At 38.4% G+C, this 15,391-nt stretch overlaps 1 protein-coding gene across 1 annotated transcript in view; it reads left to right on the top strand.

The window, feature by feature from the left end:
* The first annotated feature begins 1,956 nt into the window (after positions 1-1,956).
* sdc3 (syndecan 3) overlaps positions 1,957-15,391 on the top strand; it is a 41,120-nt gene continuing 27,685 nt past the window's right edge. The window contains exon 1 of the mRNA XM_079590578.1: positions 1,957-2,454. Coding sequence (XP_079446704.1) covers positions 2,398-2,454 — 57 coding nt within the window. The 5' untranslated portion in view covers positions 1,957-2,397. The remainder of the gene's footprint in view (positions 2,455-15,391) is intronic.

The raw sequence follows: 15,391 nt of genomic DNA, 5'->3' as shown, positions 1-15,391 counted from the left end.
CAAGCTGTCACTGGGGCTGTACCCTTTTTAAAAGGTACACTTTTGTCCCTTTTAGGCACAAAAGGCAGATTTTTACTTGGAAAACCCCATATGTAATAATCGTCTTTTCCCGGCTGCCAAGCTAGACTCTACTTTCAAGCAATGGGGTAGGTAAATGTAGTGACTTTTTTATTGATAATATTTTTGCTAGTTACAATGATCTTGTCAAAAAATGAAGTCTTCAAAACTCAGATTTTACAAAAGCACAAGCTTTTTACTTTTGAAAATTTTGTAAATGTTACTATTTTGAAATATTATTGTAATATTAATATCTTTATCAGAGAGCTCAAACAGTGGCTTAAATCGGGCCAAAGTTGTTCCCATGTGTAAAATGTGCCTTGTCTTGTTTAACAATGTGTTTCCATCTGTTGTAAAAGCCCAATGGACATGTGCTATAACACTTTAAACAATGCATCTGGTTCGTCCAATGTTATTGCTATGTCCATATTAAATAAATATTAAATAAAATAAAATATTTTTTTCGATTTCTAGCCAACTGCTCTGTGTTTCCACAATTGCCCTCTGAGTCACGTTTAGATGTAGTTCTGAGGGTCCCTTCACACCTTAAGGGATTTATTTAAAAAATATACGATCATGTCGTTCCAAAATGTATCAATAGAAAAGATCACAACAGAATGGGGAGTTATGAATCAACATACAGTATATGAAGACGCCTGAGATAGAGCTGTTGATCGAGTAAACGGGACTTCATCTTGTGCAAGACTCTGATTCAGAGGAAAGTTCTCCACCGTATTCATTATAGTAAAAGAAAGTTAGCTAAACTGTACCCCTATATAGATGTGTGACCGCTGCAATGCATCAGAGGGAGATCTATCTATCCCATATGTTTTGGTCATGTCCTAAACAGACAATTTTGGTTTTCAGTCTTTGAGATTTTAAATTCAAGATGCCCTGATGCCGCTACGCGTGGGCATTTTAAAGTTGTCCATTTAGGACATGTCATTTTTACAATAAAGACATTTTAATTAAGGAGTGCCTCGGCTATCAGAGATTTATTTTCTCTACACTGCCTCTTTTGAGATTTTAAACTCAGCTTTTAAATTAAGAATTAATTAGAATTAACTTCTAGAAGAAGAATTCTCCTAGAGTGGAAATCACAAAATCCATCTAATGATGTTTCTAAAAACTGAATTTTTTAAATATTTTCTCAGGAGATCCACCAGAACATTTTACAAAACATGGGACCCTATAATAAACTATTTTGAGAAGAATATAAACTCTAAAAAATGCTGGGTTGTTTCAACCCAATTTTGGGTCAAATATGGACAAACCCATTGGATTAAATTTTCAAATTACATTTTTAACCCAACGTTTGGGTTCGTCCATATTTGACCCAAAATTGGGTTGAAACAACCCAGCATTTTTTAGAGTGTACTCACCCCTCTTTAAAGTAATTATAATTTTTGTATTATAATTATCTGAATAAAGTTTTTTCCTAATAGCATCTGGGGTTGTTGTGTTGGGATGGGAATCTGTGGGTGGAAATTTTGAAAAAGCAAAGCCTTTAATAGTGTTTATGTCACTGAATACTTTCAATGTACCTTGTTCTGATAAACAAACAAACAAAAAATCTTTGTGTACTGTTGTGTTGTTTCATTCTGTGCACTGGAACCTGCCTCTGTGACCACTATTCCATGTGTGTGTGTGTGTGTGTGTGTGTGTGTGTGTGTGTGTGTGAGTGAGTGAGTGAGTAACACACTTGGCAATTCATCTTATTCAGATTCTAAATCTTAAAAGCCCTTTTTAAGATTCACTGGGAGTCCAAACAGTAGCATGAAATTATTTCAGAGGTATTATCAAAAACATATGTCCACTATAGACAAACAAAATAAACCCGATATGCAGCAGGGTCTCGGGACTGGATGGGTTGGTGTAAATGTTGATGGGAGGAGGAGAAGGGAGAGGCAGGGAGGAAGACGGGCTGCAGGGGGCATCATCATTCCTCAACGGCACGAGGAGGAGAATCCAACCAATGCCCTCCTCTTCTCACACACACGCCATAGCGTACAGAAGAGAACGAGGAGCGTGTGTGTGTGTGTGTGAGTGAGAGAGAGAGAGTCTGGTCTTCCCTGCTTCCACATCCATCAAGTCTCAACCACTGAAGTCAGAGGGGAGTAGATCACTAGAGGCCGTGCGCGCGCTGCTTCTCCTCCTCGGTCTTCGCGTGGTTTTGCGAGGATTTGACCGGGTGCCGTACGCGATCCCGGGCAGACGGATGTGCCGACAAAAGCGCCTGCCCTGAAGTTGGATACCGAAAACGAAAGGTTTACTCCTACCTAGTACCTTAACGAGGAGCGGGGTGACGTGAGCCCCGTGTTTTGCCGTGTTCGGAGCACCATGAAGCGCCCGTGCTGGATGGCGCTCGCGCTGCTGCTGCTGGCGCAAACTGCACTGGTAAGAATGACACTCTATTGTGATCTATTGTTACGGAGAGGGGCGATTTACCGCCGGACACACGCGCACAACAATCGGGATTATGTTCGTGCGTGTTTGCGGTAATCGTTATGATGAGAGAGTGTGGTCATTAATTAGGCGACAGTAGCCGTGTTGCAAATCTTGGACGCGACCCACATTCTCTCGGCTGACCGCAGACAGCGCGTCTCTGGCGGCCTGGGGAGCTCGGCGAGCGGGCTGGAGAAGCCCCGTGCTGGGACCCACGACTCACGGTGCGGGTTTCCATTGAGCACCTTTGCCTTGTTTGGCCATTTTGATCTGGATGTGGGTGGGTAGGTGGGTGTGTGTTGGTGTTGTGGGTCACGGACGCACCGTTACGCTAGCCGCCTTCCCCGGTTGTCTGATTATGTTGGCGTGGAGCTTGTGTGTGCGCGCGCGCGCGTCATGATAAACTATAATTAACGCGTCGCATCTAATTATGGTTTAATTACGAGCCTTTTGTCCCTCATGTTTGCCTGTCGGTGGTCCCTCCACACACGCACCGTTCTCTTTGAGGTCAAGAGTGGTCGGTGGGGTCCAGACATGCCCGGTAATTACAGCAGGGCTGCATTATAATGAGTTAAAGCAGGTAATCGGCGGAGGTGTTGGAAGTGTTGCCGATCGGCGGCTGATATTGACCGGAGATCGCCCGAGGATGAGGAGGAAGGGGGGTGGGGGTGGGGGTGGAGGGGCTGCGGGGGGTGACGTCATTGGATTTCGCGGCGCGAGAGAGCAACTACCTTTTTCACAGTGTTATGACGCGTTTTAACCTTTTTACAGTCTATGTTTTTTTTACCAATGATTTTAACCGGTTTTAACGATCATCAGCATCGTAAATCCTGCAAAGTTTTTATGTTATATATTTTTGTTTTTTAAATGTATGTACATTTATAACACTATAACTTGTATTATATTACCTTTGTTTGCATCAAATTACAAAAAAAACAAAAACACTAGTTAACTGCTGTGAGGGTCTTTTCTCTCTTCTGACTGCAGTTATCAATCTCTCTCTATTTTTCCTTTGAAAGTTGTGGAAACACTATTTTGGAGTGTTTCTTTTGCTATTTGAGCAAATGGGAACACGATAAATATATTTAATGTAGTCTCTCATTCACTGCTTTAAAAGTTTACCCAACTAACTATGATGACTTCAGCTTCAGAGAAACCCGGAAATGTGGAAAAGGTGCAATTCAGAAGTGTATCAAATTCATTCACCTTTTCTTTTGGCATTGGTTTATTTTGAGACTGAAAAAAAAACTAGCGGAACACAGGATCTAGCTCGAGACTTGCATTTACCTTTAAGCAGTGAGCGCGAGGAAATGCTATATGATGAAACCTTATAACAGAGCTCTTAGTTCTTCTCTAGAGTCTTTATTACGGATGTGATGACTTTCTATGCTACTGAGGACTTGTGTTGAGCTCAAAGCCATTCTTTTAAACAGCTGACGGACAATGATAAACTACTGGTGCTACTGGTGGTCTCAAACCCATGCCAACACACCCATCCACTTCATCAGCCTTGGTTCCTGAAGTATTTCCCCCATTATTTTTTCTAGTCTTAGTTTAGTTACAAGCCATGAACCAAGCCTGATGGCTTCAATAAAAGTACCATCGATTAACAACCTGATAGCACAGTAGGTCTGTCTTTAACTGTTTATATGTTATTCATTTAAAAAAACTATTCCCCTATAGAGAAAATAAATAATATTTTTTACTTCCGAAACCCGACTAGTGTACTTGGGTAGCTGAGGAGAAAATGTTGTCTTATCGTTGACCATTATTGTAAAGGTTACCCACATATTAAGCTTTTTTTTGCCCACAGGTAGTTGATAAATGCTTCATTTTACCAGGCATTTTTACTTTTACAATCTAGATGTAAAAGTAATCCATCATATAAACAATAAAAAATACATTCTTTGCACTCATGACCTTGAAAGTTTTATTTTAATCCACTTTAGGTCTCAGTTGACTTTCCATTCATGTTTTTGTTGTTGTTTTGAAGCCAGTTTTTTACTGACCCGTTAAGTTTGCAACAAACAACTGAACCTGTGTTGTTTGCATTCATATTTTGAGCGGATCACAGTGCAGATTTGAAGCAATCTTTACTCCAGTCCAGTTAATATCGAGCGTTCACAGTCAAGATTCATGGAAACCGCACTGAGGCCGGTGAACATCCGAACACACAGCAGAACCAGACAGCAGGAACTTTAACGGCTTTTATTGCTTGTTCATCAAGATATGTGCAAATGTGTTTCTTCAAGTGTGTCTGAAAGGAATCACTTTTCTTGTCACGTGTCAAACTGAGATGTCTTATTAGTCTAGGCTGGCTGATGAGCAAAGTCACACACTTTAGTGTGCAAAAACACACACATTTGCTTGGGGGGTGTTAACTTCAAAACCATGTTGCCCATTCAAAATGAAATTTTAGTATAATGCGTGATTGGTTGAGTTGTTGTGGCCACTTCAAACGGATGCTTCATGTGGTCAGGTCAGTGGTGTCATATCCTTTCTGGCTTTGTGTGCCAGAGATGGAGTTTAATTTAGATCTGGGAATTGAGCTAATGGACACGCATCCGCTCCTGAGAGCTCCTGCATTTATGCGTGTGTTTTAAAGGATCATGTTGGACTCCTGGGTTCAGCACTGAATCAGTGTTTTGTGCTGTAGACGACAAAGACAACCATAGAGAGGGAGGGAGATGAGGAGGAGGGAACGAGAGAGAACGAGTATAGAGGAATGTGTGAAGCAATTTGACACAGGAAGTTTCTGCTGCATGGCTTTCTCACTCAGCTGTATGAAGGTCTCACTTTACAGACTCACAAAAGCTAGAAAGTTTAAGGTATTGATTGGGACATGCCACGGTCAAAGTCTGTGTTGCCTGTGAGGAGGATTAGCATTGCTTGGGGAAAAATAAACCAATGTGGGATTGGAGCCAAAATGCTTAGTTCAGCCAAAAATGAAAATTGTATAATTCACTTTCTGATGCGGTGGTATAAAAAGGAAGACGTTTTAAAGATGTTTTTGTCCATTCAATGAAAGTCAATCGTGTCCAAAAACAACCCCATTGGCTTTTAGTGCATGGACAAAAAATGTGATACCCCCCCAAAAAAATATATAATTTTGTGATCCACGGAAGAAAGTCATGCAACAACATGACCCAAAAAATTGTCTGTTAAAAGTGTGCACATTAGGTTAGTCACAATCGTTGGCATACACAGTAAAGCCGGCATCTTAGTTGGTTCCAGTTGCTGAGGAATCAGTGTGTGTGGATGTGTCTCTCGCAGGTGTGTGTTAACAGCCGTGGTGACCCAGATCCCCGCTGAGATAATGACCCTACAGTCTGAAAGTCAACTTCCGTCCCGTTTGAAGTGACCAGAGGTGGTCTTTGGGGCTTCAACATCTGACCTTCAACATATATAGCGGGGAAATTTCAGCAAAAACAGTCGGTAGTTGTGACACACCCCAGCAAAATCCAGTTGCACAACACTGATCGTGTGGGTTTTGGAAGAATCTGATGAGCAATATTTCACGTGATTCATATTGACTTTTTGATCACAGACTTTGGTATCTTGGCAATCTGAGCACAGACGTGTTTTTTTAGGAACTGTAAAATGAGATCTTTTTCTCAGGAGACAAATGTGTGAGAGAAAAGACTTTCAATTTAATCTCAGTAATATTTGTTTACATACACTTCATTAACAATCCATTTCAGTCAAACTAAAGCGATCATTTGTCTTTCTAAAATGTCACTTTAAACACTTTCAGTCGGAGTGAAATTGCTTCAGAATGGGTTTTAGTCCAATAATGGGATTGAAGCTCTGTTTCGTTCAGCATGTAAACGTTAATCAGACAACAGTTGCCTTCGGCGTTGAGAAAAGACAAAAAACGTTGTAATAATTCAGCATGTAAATGTTCTTTGTGTCTAGGAGCAACAATTGAGATATTAAAAAGGGGCTGTTCTCAAAACCCTGCTACAATAGTTTTACAATATATATAGGGATGTAACAATACCCTCATGTCACGATTCGGTACATATCACGATACTGAACTCATGATACGATATTATAGCGATACACCAAGACATATGTGACTCTGGATCACAAAACCAGTCACACGGGTATATTTGTGGCAATAGCCAACAATACATTGTATGGGTCAAAATTATAGATTTTTCTTTTATGCCAAAAATCATTAGGATATTAAGTAAAGAAGATATTTAGTAAATTTCCTACCGTAAATATATAAAACATGTATTTTTGTGAGTGAATGCAGCACAATCGTGAACATAAATGAACAACTTTAAAGGAGATTTTCTCAATGTTTCGATTTTTTTGCACCCTCAGATTCCAGATTTAAAATAGTTGTATCTCAGCCAAATATTGTCCTATCCTAACAAACCACACATCAATGGAAAGCTTATTTACTCAGATTTCAGATTATGTATAAATCTCAATTTAGAAAAATTGACCCATGTGACTGGTTTTGTGGTCCAGGGTGGTCACAAATGGTAAAAGGTTAACAGAAAATACTAAATTTGGTTTTACATTGGTTGTGTAAATGAATAGGCTTTGACTTGGTGCTGATAACCCAATGCACAGGACAATAGAGACACCAGAATACAAATATTCATGATTCTGAAGCTGAAAATCCAGAATTATTTTAGACGAATATGCTTGCACTCTGTCACTGACTATATATTTTTAAAATAATGTAAGCCACTTTTTACTGGTAGCATAAAACATTGGCATTATCACATATATATAGTAGTTTAATGCAGTACTGACACTAAAAACTCTGAAAACTTGAATTCTTTTCTCACACAGTAATTTTTATTTTGGGTGAACTATACACAATACATACATATTGTTGCATTTTTATATTGCGCTATATTGCTACAACCATAAATATAAACACACATGCCCTATAGACGTGTTTAAACACTGCTTTCGTGTCTCGTGTGTTTTGCAGCTTCTCTCGCATAACATAGCGATCTAAAAACGTGTCGAGACCTTGCGTCTCACAGTGGTTTTAAATGCACAAACACGCTCTGTGCCCCATATGTGACTTTTTTTTCTTCCCTACACTAAGAGCCTCTGATAAAGCTTGTCAGTTCTGTAAAACAAGTTCTGCATATGCATTCGAATGTTTTGAACTTGATCCTATTTTGACAGTGTGTGTTCGTCCTCAGACAGTTTAACTGCTTGTGGTAACACCTGACTGCTCCACATTTCTCAACGCAAATCTCAGTCCTAGCCACAGTCTTGCAACAAACACTGTGGTAATTCCATGTTGACATAATAAGCGCGTTTCCCAAGGCTTCCAGCTGAAGCGTGGTGTCGCGAAAGAAAAAACATTATCAGGTCCACCAAATGGCACTGCGTTCTGGTGTGAAAGCGTTTCATTTGGAGGTGTCAGCCGAGGAGGTTCACCTTATCAGCCCACCTGCTTCACATAAACTAAATGAGCCACATCACACACACCGACCTCGCTCTGACCTCCTCACATCCGTCAGACGCCTCCTGCCCGATAACCTGGAGATGATGGATGCCGGTATAGGGGAAGTCCGGGGCAAATCAGTGTCAATGTGTGTGTCGTTCATTCGTTCAGTTGGGAAGAATCCTCAAGCTTTCATTTGAAGGATATATAATGTTGATTACCACAAAAAATTATTTCAACTCGTCCCTTCACCAAAAAAAAGCAGTGAGGCACAATGCAAGTGAACGGTGCCGATCCATAAACGTTAAAATATCATTGTTTCAATAGTATAGCCATGAGATGAGATGCAAACAATATGAGTTCCAGTCTGAACATATTTTTTCACCTCCATCGGCAGATATTGGCTGATAAAAGCGATTATTTTCACTATCAGCTAATACTGATTATTGGCCGATGATGCATTGGTCAATATTTACACACTCAAAAAAATTACTCTTTGAATGAACATAAAAAAATCATGGAAAGGATTTCCACATGATTAACTTGCTTTATTTCAGCATTATGCAATTATGTTATTCCAATTTAATGTACTTACGTTGGGTCAACTTAATTTATTAAGGTTGATTCAACTTATTTACTATAGTTTGGCACAGCTTCATTTAATAGTGTCAGCCCAACTAATTTTAAGGTTTTCTGACATGATTGAAGTGTTTTTTATTTTCAAACATCCATTAATATTTCATTTATTTAAGTGACACATAATCAAATCGATAGACTATAGCTAGCTATTTGCTAGCAGTAGTACATATTTGCAAATGCTAAGATTTACATGCTTCTTCAACCGAAACAGTTAAACGTATCTGAATCAGTCCACAACCAAACAAAATGCTCCACTCTTCTCCACAATGGTAACCCACTGTAATTTAAATGGTTCTAATTATTCCAATGTAATTGAACATTAAACACAATTACACACTATCAAGTCTTCCCCTTTTCTAATTTTCTCCAAAAAACATAAAATAACACTTCATTTTAACATTTATTCTCTCTTAATTTAACCATATGCAAAGCATGCTGGGAACTAACAAGCACCGCCCAGTCTCAGTTAATGCAACACAAATCATTCATGTAATCCAACACAAATGGATTAAGTAAACTTAAATTTTATATTTAAGCAGATTGAACACAATCAAATTAAGTTAGGGCAAAATGGCAGTTGGCGTCGCACTATACCGCCCCCTCTGGATGTAAGAATTTTTTACTTAACATAAATGATTTGTGTTTAGACAACACGTTAGGATTTTGTACTGTTAAGATGAGACATAATTACGTGGACCTTAATAGAAAAAAACATTTCAAGTCAACAAACACAATTATTATAAGTAAACTAAATATAAATATATTATGTAAAGTGCACAACCTTCCTAGTTCGTTTTTTTGAGTGCAGGTGAAACTCGAAAAATTTGAATATCGTGCAAAAGTTCATTTATTTCAGTAATTCAACTTAAAAGGTGAAACTAATATATTATATAGACTCATTACTTGCAAAGTGAGATATTTCAAGCCTATATTTGTTGTAATATTGATGATTATGGCTTACAGCTTATGAAACCCCAAATTCAACATTAGAATATTGTGAAAAGGTTTTCATAATCATTTCAAGCCTTTATTTGTTATAATTTTGATGATTATGAAAACCTTTTCACAATATTCTAATGTTGAATTTGGGGTTTTCATAAGCTGTAAGCCATAATCATCAATATTACAACAAATATAGGCTTGAAATATCTCACTTTGCATGTAATGAGTCTATAAAATATATTAGTTTCACCTTTTAAGTTGAATTACTGAAATAAATTAACTTTTGCACGATATTCGAATTGTTCGAGTTTCACCTGTGTGTGTGTGTGTGTGTATATATATATATATATATATATATATATATATATATATATATATATATATATATATATATATATTAAAAAGCAAAAGAGGGTTGAGTTAAAATAATTGTTGTGGTATTTAACATTATGTCACAAATGCTCTCCTCTCATTCTGTCATTATTGCATTATTGCACCTGGAATATTCCTTTCAATCCTTGATCTGTGAGGTAATTGGACGAACAAGCTGTGATTTACTATTACCAGCTCAAACATTGTTGTACCGTAGAAACCCATTTTAGGATCAGAGCTCGTACAGCCACGAAAAGAGAGCGGAGCGAGGGATGAATTGCTGAGAGAGGTGGAAACAGAAAGGTGGAGACTATCGGGGCTCGCTGCTCTTTCCCAGGAGACCGTGTTCCTCTACCTGTTCTCCACGGTGTCACCATGACAACGGCACATCTCCGTCACAGCCGTATATCTCCGGTCTCTCCCTTTTCTTTGCCCCTCTCGTTCTGTCATTCACCCTTTTCTCTTTCCCTGCTTGCTCTTTTTCGTTCTGTCTCTCCGGCTAATTAAGATGCGGCTCCAGCAGTCTGGTGGGGGGAGGGGAGATCACTCCATACCTGAGAGAGAGACACAGGAAGAGAGAGAGACGCGTAAACTATATTTTACAGCTGGATATGAGGACATTTATGGCTTTATAACCGGCTGTAGTGTAATATTGTTTTACGGGTTTGGTTTTATGTGTGCAAATGGCAGTTTGCAATCGGGTTCCTCAGAAAAACCCACAGCTTGATTGAATGCCTTTCTGCCCCAAATATATATGTGTGTGTGCGCCATGCTATAATAAGACCCTAAATTAGAGAGCATTGGTAGGAGGCGTTCCAAAGCCACAATGATTTTTTTAAGATGATGCCTGTCCAATCCGCTCTATAAATATGAATACGGCTATTGTAGCCAAAACAGGACAGCCCTGGCCCGGAGAAAATGTGTTTATGCGCATGTGTCCTTCCTTTTCCTCCTCGTTCCCTGTGTGTGTGTTTGTTTGTTCTGCAGATGTTCTCATGGCCTCTTGCTTGGGGAAAGGGGATAGTGACGTGTTTCCGTGGAGACATAACTAACCACGAGGGTAATTAGGTTAACGAGTGAATGTGGGCGTGGCCTCGTGCTCAGGGGGATTCTGGAATACCGTTAAGTTTCCGAGCGCCAGACCGACCGGTGTCTGTACAATGATAAAAGCAGCCCGGAGTTAATTAGGAACGAGGAATATTTAGATAACCCTTGTCAGAGGCGATGTGCAGGCCATTAATCAACAAGATTTGCGTTTATTATAATAAAGACAAATGATGAAGTGCGTATAAGTGCGGGCTTTCATTCAGTTGAGAGCACATGTTCATGTGTTTAATGAGATGGCTTTGTGAGTTTATGGCATTATATGTTTACATTTAGGCATTTAGCAGATGCTTTTAATCCAAAGCGGCTTTCAAATGAGGAACATCACTATTTATCATTCAACTACACAACAGTCGGGTTGAGGAAGTATAAACTCTCCATAGGGAAATTGATTTTTAACGATAGCTTATAAACTTGTAAAGACAGCCCTACTGTGAGCTATTATGGTATTTGCGTCAGCCCACATTATTTTAGCTTTTTCTTAAAATGATTTTTAACAGCAGAATTCGGAGTGAAAACTACATTTCCCATGATGCTGTACAGAAAATTCCACCAATCAGAGAGTCGCCACAATCAAATACGTGCCAAAATAGCTTTTTAGTCCCGCCCACTCCCATAATGCACTGCGAATGACATAATCAAGACAAGGGCTGCGTAAAAAAAAATCTAATTAATATATCAGAGTTGCTTGTTGTGGTGGTGATTAGACGAGATCTGTGGTGACGTCACATCGTACTGCATTGTGGGACATATCGGTGCCTGAAAAGTACATATGAAGTATGTAAAATCGGTCAAAATCGAGGGAACGAGGGTCTGTCCATATAAACTTCTCTCGTCCACTTCATGAAGTGGAACGCACTTCAAAATGGCGGCAGGGATTCCCCCGAGGGGAAGTGGTTAGGGAAGTTTGTGTCTAAAAGTGGACTGAACGCAGCCAAGATCTCCCTATGCTCTCAAAATACTTAAATATTTGTATATATTGTTTATATATTTGCTTATATATCTATACACACACACACACACATATATATATATATATATAATATATATATATATATATATATATATATATATATATATATATATATATATATATACATACATTTTTAAATGAGTAGTGTAATATTTCTCCCTTGTTTTATTTCGAGTTTAATTGTAGTTCTTTCCCTCATTACAGTCGTTTAGTAGTACACAGTCTTGTACCTTTTGTATATGATTTTCAAATGCTTCTTTTCTTCAAATCAAACATGATGATTAATGATTTACCTTGTAGCTGATTAGCTTGGTTTATGGCCTATAAAGCTTTAACAAAGACTTATGAAAAAAAAAAAAAATCCTTATGGGAGAAATGAATGGGGAAAAAATACTTCCGGCACTGAAGAATTGTGCGCTGAATATGACTGTGTGTGTGTTGTGTGTGTGTATGTGTATGTGTATGACTACATTCACACAGTCGACACCTTCCATAACTCCAGAAAATGTCACCACTATTAAAACGGCATAATATAATAAATGAAGGCACGACCTCATGTCAAATATTAATTAACCGACACAAGCTTAAATTGCTTTTAAAAAAACAGTGTAGAATGGATTGCAAAAACTGCTCGAGAGCAAAACTGATGAGAGCGGAAAAGTTGGAAAGACAGCAATTGGATTTAAAACTTTCCGATGTTGCGCAGCTTATGTGTGTGTGTGTGTCTCTGTGAGTTACAGAAACCTCATGTGAAAAACCCCAAAACATACACAAGATAAGTGAGTCTTGAATATTTAAGAGTCAGTTCAGTTCATGCTGTTAGTCACTCTCATTTAAACCACAAACTACATATCGTTGGGATAAAATCATAGCGCTTATGAAAAACAAATGACATTTTTATTCAGCAAGGATGTGTTAAATTGATTAAAAGTGACAGTATAGATGGTTACAAAAAGATTTCTATTTCAAATAAACAAAATTTCCACAAAAATATGACTGTTTTAAACATTGATAATAATAATAAATGTTTTTGAGCAGCAAATCAGCATATTATACTGATTTCTGAAGGGTCATGTGACCCGAAGACTGGAGTAATGAAGCTGATCTAATAGTTCTGAGGGGATTTCCTGGCGAGAAGGACTTTACATTATTTAGTAGTCAGTCCCCTTGGTGGAGGAGTGTGTTCTGCAGAGTATATACAAACTGTGTTCGTGACTGTTGCACTTTATTTAAATAGTTGCTTTGAAGATACAAGTATTTGTCCATATGATCAAACTTATAACATCTGAATGCAATCTCTCGAGGTTTTCAGTTCCAGTGGATGCATGTTATATAATCTGACTAATATGCATAGCCGGTCTGACACCAAACACAGTGAGTTAATAATTGTAAAATATTTATTATTCACACACATTTTATTTAAGGGATTTATTTATGCCAAGTAAAAACTCCCAGATAAGAGCCAGAGGAAGAAAAAACGAGCCTACAGCCAAAAGACAAAAATGTGTGTAAAAGCACACGAATAAAGTAAACTGTCTGAGAGGATTTCATTTCACACACACCGTGCGTCGTTTAATCCATTTGCATTTTCTTTGTTTCTCAGCCTGTATGCGCAAACACGTGCACAAAAGGTCACGCTCACCTTCAGTATAACCTCGTCTGAAGCTCAAACACTCAACAGTTGCACGGTTTTGAAGCTCAAAGAGTCGTTTGAGAGCGTTGTGCACATTGATGTGCAAATGAACAGCGTTTTTGCAACTCAATAAGCAGAGCATCTTCATACATCAGTGCAGTTAAGAGGCTCGTCGAGTCTAAACTCAGGCTTGTTGTTGCTCTGATAAAGTCTTCACGTAATGACGTCTTCCGGGTTGATAAAGATGTGAACTGAGAATGTCAGAAGTGTTTCATCTTGATTGACAGATTGACCAATTATCCAGACTATTATAGTCCAGCCCATTCACTCGTTATTGTCCATTTAGTGTCTCGTTTGTAATGGTATGTCTTTGTTTGTATGGGATGAGATTGCAACAATAGCCCTTCGTTTCCATCAGCTGTGAGTGACCTTGGCTTGCGTACAGAGAATATAAATTTTAGTCACATGCTTTTCATTGACTTCTCAATGCAAGATGATGTAATGCTGAGTATTATTGCACACTTTATTGAATAACCAGTGTAGGTTGTTTTTGTGACTGGAGAGAGAATGCTTTACTTTGTACTCATCCATCCATTCTTGACAAAAACAAGCATAATAGTGTGTGTACCGGGGACATGATTGTGAAGTTGTTTTAAAAAATGTGAAATGTCAGAATGTTGGCTGAAGAGATTGTGTGAGACTGAGTGTTTGATAAGAGGGAGCTGGCACACACACACACACACACACACACACACACACACACACACACACACACACACACGCGGCTGATGAAATGCAGACTTCTGTCAAGTGTGGAGAATGACTAAGAGATAGACCCTGTAAATAACACCGAGATCTTTCAGTTCTGCACAAGAGCTGTGACATTACCACACATGAATGGGGAAGATATAAAAATAAACCCTAGAAGTGGTTTAAACCATTAAAATGGTTTTGTCTTCTTGTTTCAATTAAATTAATATTATACACACATCTCCATTACATGTGTAATGGAAGATTGACATAATTGACGTGATTAATAGATAAGATTGATGGATAGTTCACCGCCACAAAGGAGATCATTTTCATTATTAATTTAAATGATATTACTTTTAATAGTCACTGAATTTGAATGACTTAAATGAAAAACTAATCTGTCTATTTTCTAAATATGTTGTTGATCTTATTGTGAACAATTCATCCATGCGTGTTAAAATTTTTAAACTTTGTTTTGACATTGTAATTTTAAATCAAAATGTCATAACTACATTTGTTGGACTTCTCTCTGGTGATGTATGCTGGACTTCTCCAATCATTTAGTCCACTTAAACCCCGCCCCCTTTTTTTTTTTTTTTTACTGTGTCAGTGTCTCTTTCAGTTAGAATTACAATTTCATTTTCTACTATAAAGCGGCTCTCCAGTGTTCATGTTTTTACTCGCGTCTGACCTCAACGGACAGAAGAAATGAACAGAAGATTTCCACGTAAAAGAAGGTGGAGCCTCAGAGCCGCACTTATTACATCATTTCCAGGAGAGTTTTCTTGGCAAGATGTTTCGAACTCCCAAAACGAACTCCGTTTTGGCCTGATTTTTTTTTCCCATAATGACGTCTCACGTCGATTTTGCTGGAAGTTGGGATCCTTCAGTTAAGTCACTTCAGATGTGCACTGTTCACCATGATGGTTTTGAATTGCCAAACGATGGGGGATTATTTTCCTTTTTTCATGATTGAAATCACTTCAAAAAGGAAAATACAGTCAAGTGCAAAATGTGCAGCGCAAGTCTGTTATATCGGCTACATAAA

This window comes from Phoxinus phoxinus, assembly GCF_949152265.1.
Source record: "Phoxinus phoxinus genome assembly, chromosome: 19".
In the NCBI taxonomy this organism is placed as follows: domain Eukaryota; kingdom Metazoa; phylum Chordata; class Actinopteri; order Cypriniformes; family Leuciscidae; genus Phoxinus; species Phoxinus phoxinus.
Note: the sequence above shows the minus strand (reverse complement) of the source record. Positions and strands in the feature narration are given on the sequence as shown.